The sequence below is a fragment of the Phoenix dactylifera genome, chromosome 8 (assembly GCF_009389715.1).
Source record: "Phoenix dactylifera cultivar Barhee BC4 chromosome 8, palm_55x_up_171113_PBpolish2nd_filt_p, whole genome shotgun sequence".
NCBI lineage: Eukaryota > Viridiplantae > Streptophyta > Magnoliopsida > Arecales > Arecaceae > Phoenix > Phoenix dactylifera.
Window position 1 is genome coordinate 26941318 of NC_052399.1, and position 10901 is coordinate 26952218.

The 10901-nt window shown below is 37.7% G+C and overlaps 1 protein-coding gene across 3 annotated transcripts; it reads right to left on the minus strand.

The window, feature by feature from the left end:
* Positions 1 to 564: 564 nt before the first annotated feature.
* On the minus strand, positions 565 to 9979 carry LOC103708641 (alpha/beta hydrolase domain-containing protein WAV2-like). Of its 3 annotated transcripts, none has more exons than XM_008793663.4 (8): positions 9571 to 9979; positions 9090 to 9125; positions 8925 to 9003; positions 8755 to 8809; positions 8546 to 8662; positions 4814 to 4978; positions 1313 to 1630; positions 565 to 1001 (listed from the first exon to the last, which is right to left on the minus strand). In XM_008793663.4, exons 1-7 carry the CDS (start codon positions 9806 to 9808, stop codon positions 1358 to 1360), a joined length of 963 nt encoding a protein of 320 aa, XP_008791885.2. In that variant the 5' UTR covers positions 9809 to 9979; the 3' UTR covers positions 565 to 1001; positions 1313 to 1357. The 3 variants fall into 3 exon arrangements, with proteins under 3 accessions (XP_008791885.2, XP_026661044.2, XP_026661043.2); XM_026805243.2 differs by having other exon boundaries at positions 1414 to 1630; positions 9571 to 9808; XM_026805242.2 differs by having other exon boundaries at positions 1378 to 1630; positions 9571 to 9808.
* Between the last annotated feature and the right edge of the window lie 922 nt (positions 9980 to 10901).

Genomic DNA, 10901 nt, shown 5'->3' on the forward strand with positions numbered 1-10901 from the left:
GAGGACCAAATTTGGAGCCAAGATCGGGAACTCGGTAAGGTAATTGATCATAATATCATAGATCATAAACCACAAACCTCCATTCCGAAAGTCCTTGATCATAGAACCTATCTATTTCTCTCATGGCAGTACGATATATCAGTTCAGTTTATCAAAAGCATGTCTAATTGTTAGGACAACAGCGAATAGATTCAAAGGATATAGGATAAAACTTGGCAGGGGGAAAACAGCCTTCCATTCCCAACTATTTCTTCAAATGATATAAAAAGCAGACTCCTCTGCATAGTAATTCTAAGTACTAACCTCTTGACTGCCAGTGAAAAATCTTCTTGCAGACCACGAAAGAACAGAAATCTATTTGATCTCAGCACCTACTTTGCCTTGCATTCTTCTCGAAAAACCATCATATGTTATATTCTTCATAGATCAGAATGAGAAAGATTTATTCAGTCAATTATATCCTCTGGCAGGCTATAGCCTATATGCTCGTCTGAAAAAGGAAAAACCAGAGCATAGAGAAAGAGACAAAAAGGCACAGTATACCAAAAGGCAATCTCTTGCAGCTAAGCATAAAAATTGCTTCCTACAGCTAAGCAATTTTATTTCCAGAATTAAACAATTCTTAAGATACATTACAAACTTGAATTAGCTGTAGGAAGGAATTTAACACTTAAATCGACTGGGAACAAATTATCACACACATACCAGCAGATCTATGTAATCTGGGTCTAAACAACAACGCATACATCCACAAGGATGACTATCTTTTACCAGCATCTTCTTATCTCATAGTGAGAATGTGTCAGTATTGGGCTTGAGGAATAAGTTCAGTGAACGCTTATCTTCAGCATCTCTTCGACGCTGCCGACAAAGAATAGCAATACTTGAAATCAAAGCAAAATTGGTGGATTGATGTGCTGCAGCAGAAGAAATATATGAACAATATATTTGAAGAAGGGGAGACTCCATCTTATCAACTGCAGGTCATATTGCTGTGGTATCTGAAAACATAGAGAAAATGAGATTAGAAAATCGATGTCTATTGTTGAAGAATTGTGGCTGTGCTTCAGCCATTTTCACCAAGGAATAGAGAGGAAACAGCTTAAGTCTATGGAAAAACGTGAGTTTTTTTCAAGAAAAGTGGTGATCCGCCCAAACCAGAAAAGACAAATACCCGAAGGTTTCCAAATTACTTCACATGCATGCATTTGGATCTCCACAGATAAAGAGTCATGGCAACTAGTAATGGTAGATATGCTTTTTACAGAATTATTGCCTCATTATGACAACCATCTTAGTATTGTAAGCTGACCTAAGTATGCATGTAATGGTCTTGGCAACTTGTGCTGTCAAAAATTTAATATGACAGATTAATACCCTCATCCTCATCATTTTTGTGGCTCAATTTCACACCTTGCATCTCTGGAACATATTGATTCAAGAACAATTCAATCATTCTCCAGTAACGGTCCCCACCCGAGAGCCATGTGTCCATATGCATGCCACTTGGAAAGTCAACAAATAGACAATGCCGATTATGCTCAACCACTTTCTTATACAGCATCTGCATGTGAGATGGGGGAACCATCTCATCTTGCAACCCGGATAGGAAGAGAATTGGTTGTTTAATCTGCAAAGTAACAAAAAAGATAATCAAATGAGCATAGAAAGCCAGTTTAAGAATGTGCACCAAAAATAAAGGAGCAAATAAACAAGTTGATGGAAAAATTAGACAGTGACAGCACTTGGGATAGCGGAAATGAATTTATTTGGCTGATGATTGGAAAAAGATTGCATGATGTTGACCAATATATAATTTTTTCAGTAAGACAGTCATACGAAATTATATGTTGCACTTTTGCGACATGCATTTGCAATTGTAGAATCAGAATTATGGGTTCAATAATACAAAGCTTTCCCAACATTCAGTACTCAAATATACAGCACTTTCTCTCATCAGTCAAAAAAGCGTAGGTCCGGAGAATGTTCTAAATTCTGTGTCTATATTGTTCATAAGGGTATCTTTAGTTTCTCTTCTTCTTCAAGAAAGTAAAGACTTGGACAAAGCAGCATTTCTGAGATCCACCAATTACATGTTTAAAAAGATGCATCAGCACATATTCTTTTAATTTCTTTTCAGTCTATTAAAGGCATGGAATATTGAAAATATCAATGAATTGGACAAATTGCTGAGAAAGCTGATTATGCATTGGGCTAAATGTATGAAAATTTATTGAACATGCATCTATAAAATTCAGGAATACCATGAAGAATCAGGATCTAATGAACATCAAAGTTAACAGAGCATGATAAGTATAGTATCTCTCCATACCGTGTGGTATATTTGGAGAGTAGGAAATTTCTAAAATTCAGCAAAATTTTGAAAAGAAAATGACAAGAGGGCATGTCATCCTCTGGATCTTCACCTTTAACATGAATACTCACTTGCAGCCATGTCATTGCCTAATAGATCTGCTGACACGACTAAAGAACACAATGGCTCTTCCATAGACTGATGCCGGACAGCAGGGAAAGAAAAGAAAGAGAGAAGGAGAGAGAAGGGAAGGAGAACTAGGCTTCACACCTAGCCCTACCTCAGGGTTTCACACCGAGGTTAAAAGAAGAGAATCAGAATTTTTATTCATAGCATACCCTATAGGATATATTGTTCATATATTTATAAGATCCAGAAAATGCAAAGACCCCCTAAAAAGAAACTAATCTCACAAAAGACCCTCACAATAACGAAATACCAAAATAAGCCCTAAAGGTTATCAAATAACAAAATACCCTAATAAGCCCAAATAAAATAAAATCAATCCAACCATAATGAAACTAGCTGAACCACCCTCCTGTGGTGACTGTAGACCCGAGTGACGGGCGCTCTAGCACTGGTATCCGCACCAGCTCCCCCGGGTGGAAAGAAGTCAACCTAGCACGGCTCGGTGTAGCTCTGGTAATACTCCAACAGGTCCGGATCAATCTATTATAGCTCCTCGCACGTGATCCAAGTGGATTCAAACTTTGGTCATCCTCGCCAACGAACCAAGAAGCGTTGGATGCCTCCATCTTTAAATGTTTTGAATTGAACTTGTTTTTTTGCCTTTTTATCTTGTCGCAGTTCTGAAGAAGCATTAAGACTTGAAATATCTTTTGCCAGTTCCCCATCTGTTCTGGCATCCCTTTTGACAACTTTCCAGCGTTCATTCTTATCATCTAGGTCTAAATCTTGCTTGTTGATATCAACAAAGTTCTTCTCCTTGATGGACTTCAGGTTTTGGATAGCAACTTCATCCATGGGATCAACTAGAAATAGCACTTCAAAATCCTTTTCAAGCAGTTTCCCTAGGAAAGGAGCATTTCTTGCACTCATCAAATTGTTTGCTGCAATGTAGTAGATATCCTTTTGTTCTAGTTTCGTATTCTCAACATACTCGTCTAAGCTAATTAACTCGTTTTCGCTCTGAGAAGAGAAGAACTGAAGGAGCAGAGCAATGTTCATGATTCAATTGATCTTCTATGCAACCCAATTTCATAAATTTGCCAAAGTTCTCCCAGAACTTCTCATAGTCTTTTTTGTTTTCACTGAGAGAAATGCCCAGTATTATAGATCTATTTTAGATTCAGATTCAAAAACCACTATTTTTCCAATCAGAGCCATCTCTCTCTGTCTCTCATTGAGCTTCTCCTCCATCATAGAACCCCCACCACCACCCAACCCTAAAGGAAAAGGGGAAAAAAGGCAATGAGGCACCAGGGCCACCTTCTCTGTTTGAATGCCTCAACCTTTTCAAGAAATTATATAACAATAGTTCAATAGTGATAGATCTAAAAAATCTCATTCAAGAAGAAAGGATGGGTATGTAAAATCATAAGAATAAATTATATTGAAAAAGCATCTCTCCATGTAAACAGGACAAGGCTTGTTATTTACCAATATTGATCTATGATAACAACATCTGACAAGATTATGGTTACGGTTTTTTGCATTATGCCCCTTCGAGTTTTTGGATTCCCATGTATAACCCTCTAATTTGGCATTTTGCATGAACACCCTTTCAAATAAATTACTTTTGAGCCAATGGATGTTCTCCTTCCCCAAGAACTGCATGTGCACATTCCCCCGCATGTGGCTCAAGTGGTGAAGGGTCCCCGTTTGCTACCATTTGGAACCGTCAACCCAACCATGATTAAAGTTATTTGATCATGATTAAAGGTTAACTTTTAGAAATGACAAAACTACCCTCTATCCATAGTTGGAGAAGAGTATTTATGTCATTTTGTCCCCAAAACAGTTAGTTTTAAAGCTAGTCAATGGCAAGGGAATTGATGTAAAAACAAATTATTCAAAAAGGTATTAAGAAAATGCTAATTTACATGGTTGTACGTGCAAAGTCAAAAATGGCAAGGGCAAGCCATGGTGCAATGATAAGGTTGCCCCATTGTAACCTGGTGTCACATGTTCCAAATATGAAAATAATCTATCCACATGCGAGGGCAAGGCCACATGCATCCGACCCTCCCCAGACTCTACATTTGTAAGAGCCTCGTGCACTAGGATGCCCTTATACATGCAAAATTAAAATTGTAAAGGTTTAGATACGCCAAAAGAAAACCCCTTACGCTTAAGCATTCTATTTCTTTTAAATTGGACCAGTTCACTCAACCACATGAAAGATGTCCTCTTCTAGAATTCTTCCAAAAGACAAAGTAAAATGCATGCATCAGCACCTTATCTAGAGCGGTTTTGCTAAAACTGAAATCAAACAAAACACCCGTGCGAAGTAAATTTTCTAGAGTATTAAAGGCTCACCTGCCCAATAATATCAATGGTACTCCATGGTGAGCGTACAAGAAAATTTAAGACCTTCAGTCCTTTTGATGCACTTCCACCAATGAACCACCTTAAGAACGGTAACATAACTCCAGCCATGTCCAATATAGAGGTGAAAGTATTCTCCAATATAATAGCAGAAACCTGCAGTTTAAAATTATGCACTATAATCACTATGCTAAAAATATTCATGCAGAGGAGTAACAAAGATCAAACTTCTAAACAGCAGGACGTTCTAAATAAAGAATTTCAAACAGAATAAATGTCTGAATAAAATGATGGCCAGACTGGTTTGTCCCTAAACTTGAAAAAAGAATCAAGTTCAAACCTAATTTGAGCATTTATAAGGTACCAGTTCTCTTAAATTGCATAATGTCAACCATTTACTTTATTACTATAGGAGCTATCAGTCCATGAAGATACCATTTTCTTTCAATAATATAGTGATCAGAACTATATTTCACCTTACATATACTTATTTTATGGAAAAACCATCTAATTCCATTTAGGTGGGCACCAAAAGTCAAACATAAAGAGGAAAAAAAGAAACTATAAGAACAAAAATCCCAATTTTATTTATTTTCAACCAATATTCAGCAAGTTCTATGTTACTTGGACACTTCATTTTAAGCTATCCGTGAGTGTTGACATTTTGGACACTCGAACACAACACAATACGGCTAGAAACTCCACTTTGAAGTGCCTTGCTGATGCCATACTCTAAACTTAGCACTTTTTTTGGAGCGCCATTTAGGAGAACTCTTAGTTTTAAGTGCTGGGCACTTTAAATTAATTATTTTTTAAATTTAATGTTACCAAGGTCTTGTCGATATTTCAAGCAAAGTGTCCTTATGTTTTAATATAAAATTATCAAGATTACATAGGCACTTTAAGCAAAGTATCACTCCTGTTTTAATATAAAGTAATAACAAATAATATGAACTATGTTCTTAATACAAAGTAATCACAGTTATATAAACACTTTAAGTTAAACATATCATAATTAATTATCAATTTAAGTGTCCCAATATATCTTAAGTAACTTTAAGTGAACCTAGCAAATAACTGAAATAACTTGTAAACACATAATCTATTAGTTTGTTTGTTAGACAGCATCTAATAACTCTCCATCCCCTTTTAAATCTCTCTTTTTTCAATAGGCAACAAAATGCACTATATGTTTGTGTATGCATGCACACTTGGAGGCAACCATGTCCAACTCTTGAGGATTCTTAGAGTGCTAAGTGTCTAGAAAACATTGATAAAATATCCTCTTACTAAAATGAATATCTGTGGTTACAATTTTAGCAATGATACTTGATGATAGAATCTTCATTTAATATCGATAGTGCCAATGAATGATTGTCTAAAATTCTAACCTGGATAATGAAAGAAAAGGAAAATTATAAAGATACTACTACATAGGAGAGACGTCAAGAGTGGAAGTAGGCTTCCACATAAAGACTATAATGCTTATCAGTGCCATTCAAGGAGCTTGTTTGGTTGCCCTGTAACCGTGTTAAAGCTCCACTTCTTATTAGGCAAGCAAGCTTTGCTACTTGGTCATCCATGAGTATGACCATTAGTCATAACTGAAAACTACCAAAGTTTATCCATTTCAAAGGGCAGCCTCTGAAATGAGCAGATATTGAGCTACAACTTAATCACATTTAAAGTGCCCTACAGCAACTTATTCATCCAGAGTTTGGGGTTTTGCGTCGAACCTAAACTGATTAGGCTTGCTTATCATGATTGTATATGTATGCATTACCATGTAACTCTTAGATCACATCTAAACTCTTGGTACTACTAATATATCCTTTACTCTTGACTTATATATCCCTAATAATCTGTTTGTTTATAAATATAGCTTATGAAGCTACTTTACACAAGAACAAGGAGTAATATAACGATATTCCAAGCTATTTGTCATATGAGCACTCCAATCAATGAACATATTGTACGCCATTTTTTCAGGAGTTGAATTATATTTCTTCTTCATGTAAACTTATGGTAGTTCATTTACAATGCTCATGATGAACACCATCTTTCACAGTAACATAATAAGTCAACCCCCTTGCATTGAAATTCACAAATAGGAACTTGATTGGTTAATAAAAGCGAGTTGTGGAACTTGAAGGGGAAGAAATCGAGATTTAACCCATATAATAGGAGAAAACCAAATTTAAAAGTTGTAAATAGACACCCTCACTCAGCCAATTAAAGAGCATGATTATCTATTAGCTGCTAAGGAATCCATTCTTGATGATCCTAAGCAACCATTAGTAAAGATTTAAGGAGACAGAGCTTCATTTCAAAAGAAACCTTGATGGGAGGCTGATGTGGGATGAACTTCTAGTGTGCTAATGAGTTGATGAAAACTTGAAGATGATATGTTGAACCGATCCCTATACCAGGCATATTGATATCGTATTAGCACGGTATCGGTATGGGGTCCGGAACCAAGATGGCGAATCTACTACCAGTCGTACAATCCTGTTTTGGTAGTTTTGAAACCATGATATGAACATAATACATTTCTCCTAGGTCATATTTAGCACTTAAACATGTGAAATTAAGCCAGAATATATGGTATCATTCTAACTGCTCTTGCTTTTTTCCCTAAACCACCCATACCAAATTTCATCAAATCAAGTGTATTAGTTTTGTAACATGAAGATGAAACTATAATTGTCCTTGAATCAACAATATATTTATTTAACTTACACATGCACAAACAAAATCTGTGCCACAGAAGATCTTGAACTTGGGATTATTTACATAAATGATTATTTAAAGTGAAGGTATTTGCGATTAGGAGGCTTAGGATCAGCCTCACTTTTCCAGGACCACCCCTTTTGAGCTTAGATAGGTTTCAGACTGAATAATCATTGAATGCCAAATGAAGGGAAAAAAAAGATTGCTACGTGTAGGACTTCAGTGAGATGCTATTCTTCATGTGTTGGTGTGCACATGAACATACTATCAATGTGTAGTGAAGTACTTCATCAAGATGCTAATAAAAAGAACAAATAATCAAAAACCCTAAGCTCAATGATATCATAAGGCACAGTATTCATTCGAAAACAAAAAAGGAATCAGCAAAATTTTATATGTAGATATATTTATGCATATTAATATGAATATACTTTGTGATCAATAGCTGATCTCAAAAATTTTCCCGTCCACTCAACCCTCTTCCTGCCGCTCTCCAACTTGGGTGAAAGTGCAAATTGTGTGCAACACTGGAGCCACAGATGATCTTGCAAACTAAAGTGCTGATTGTATAAATTGCAGTGATCAGATGTCAGTAATTAATATATGCAACCTTTGATGAGCACAAACATGAAAAGGTGTCAAGATGTCAGTGATTAATGGATATGGTAGAAATGGAGGAGAGTTTTGCAGAGGGCATAATATATGCTCGATTCAGACAATAAATAGTTGAGGTAAGCCAGGCCATTAAGATATTTGACAAGAGAAATCTTTAGAGTATCTGGAAAACAAAGAGAGGAATGCTTCAATTATATTTGGACGGAAAGCAACATGAAATGGAAACAAAAGGCTAAAAAGTAAATGGCTTGAGCAGCCAAGCAAATGGAGCTAACAAGTTCTAGTCCAAAAGGGGAAGAAAATAAAGTCTACAGTCTTCAGATTAATAAAGGCAATGGGCAGATGCAAACAAGAAAATGTTTCTGTGAGAAGACATGCCTTGTCAGGATTGTTTTTTGTAAGAACTGATCCTACAGCACCTCCAAGAGATCTTCCAAAAACAACTATTCTGGATGTATCAATGTCTTTTCTCTGAGCTAGATGATCAAGTGCTGCCTGGTCAAGGCAGGAAAAACAAAAATCACAAGTTAAAACTGAAGCGACCAAGATATCAGTTGAAACTTAAGTTGAAAAGCATATTCACAAACCTGAGCATCATTTGTAATGCCATGTTGTGAAGGGTAGCCATCACTTGCTCCATATCTGTCAATTGAACAACAAAGTTAGAACATCCATAAAGTTCCTAAACACATGTAAATGCTAAGGATTTTACAAGAGAACCACATAAAAAGCAGTTAATCTTGGAACAAAGGCATACCCTCTATAAGAGAGCATAAACACATTGCAGCGCAGCCTCTGCATCATTATGCGGACAAAATCAAGACGATGAGCAATATCTAGAGCATACAGTAAAGGCCATTTAACATAAGCTAAGCTGGATAGAGTAAAAGACACAAAAAGAGATGCACAATCATTAGGATACTCCCAGCATTTTCTTGGAAGAATAGTATTGTCGGACCTGCAACAACAGGAGCACTGCTATTATAAATTGGGACCATGAAAGAATCAAAGGTTTCTCCAAACCACTATTACAAAAAAAAAAAAAAGGATTCTCCAAAGCAAAATTGCCTTTTCAAATATTCCAGAAATTCAAAAGAATAAGAAAATATTGTAGGCATTTGAAACAGTAGTACCCAGATAAGAACTTTGCTACGTATAACTCTAATCCTAGACCAGAGTTCACAACCAACGATCTTTTTTTCGGAGCGATACCCAGGATTTGAACCCTTGACCTCCTCCAAGGGCAAGCCATTAGGGGAAGAGGTGCCAACCAACTGAGATAACAGTTGGCATAACAAACGAGCAATTCAAGCCAATTTTCCAAACAAAACGAACAGCATATACCAAAAGAGAACTAAAATCCTAACCGTAGCGCAAGGAACTTGGGAAGGTGGGGGGTGCACCTGGACAGTTGGGGAAGAGATTAATGAACCAAGCGTGGAGGCGGACGCCGTCGGCGGAGTGGAGCCAGACGTCTTCGTAGGAGAGGCGGAGGCGGGCGGGGGTGATGGGGTAGGACTTGGTGAGGCCCGGGAGCACCGGCACGTACACCAGCTTCTCCTGGAACGCCACCAGCAGCGCCAGCCCGACCACCACCATGGCTCCCACCCCGTACACCAGGGCGCTCAGGAACGATACCATTCCTACGGCTCCGCCTGGTGGTTCCGCCACCCGGGAATTCCTTCGAACGAGTGATGGGCGGCCGCGGGAGATCGGGAGATGGTAATGCGGGCGGGTGGAGGAAGAAAGCAGAGGGGCGGAGGGGCGGAGGGACGGATCGGGTCACCGCCGGTGTCACGAGCCGCGCGTGGGCCGTTGCTTTGTGATGACGTGATCCGAGCCGGAAAGCGGGGCCGGGCAAGTGGTACGAGTGGGAGACGCGTGTCCTGCTTCCTCCAATTGCAGATAAGCCAGCAAACAGCCTCCTACACTGCTCAGTGAGTGACACGTACTTCAATTTAGGTGGGGCCGGAGCTTATTAGAGGAAAATATTGGTTCTCTTTTTGGGTTTGATATAGTGCCAAGTCTTTTTCACCGTAGTTTCAATGCACATAGCCTCTAGGCCAAGTTAACCTCTTGGTTTATTCATCACTTTCTTGTGTTTGGGTCCTTAAAGGATGAGGGCCAGAGTATAGATCTCGAGCTGACTTCTCAAATAAAAGCTCATTTTGATGCAGACTAAAATGTTAGGAACTATCAGATTAAAATGTAATATGAATTATTACTTCAAACTACATAAATAAAAAACTTGAATAATTTGAAACTTTCAACGGATAGGTTAAAGAAGTTGTTATGAACAACTTGACTTAAGCACAAAATTAAATGAGCTAGCTTGACCTTGGTGCAATAATAAAATAAGCCTAGCTAGGGCTAGGCTTGGTTTGGGTTATGATCGGTTCGTTTCTATTCCTAGAAGGAGGTTTTTCATATTTGTTGAGTTCATATGTTGATTATTTGTTTTTAAGGCCAAGGCAAAGATTATATAGCACAAAATAAGTGCAATTATAAATTTACTAATCTCTAAATCCCATGTGAGTTAATTAAATAGGTAAGGAGATTTGATGATTGACCGTCCATGGTCATATTTAATTTATGCTTCAACATGCTGACCAATTGATTTAATTTAACCTATTTGATGGAAATATAGGTTGGCATGGTTTGCTGAGATTGGTGCCAAAATATAGTCTGTTAACAAGGAGAGAGGGAGGTTGGGAATGGAAAGGGGAGGGGGGCA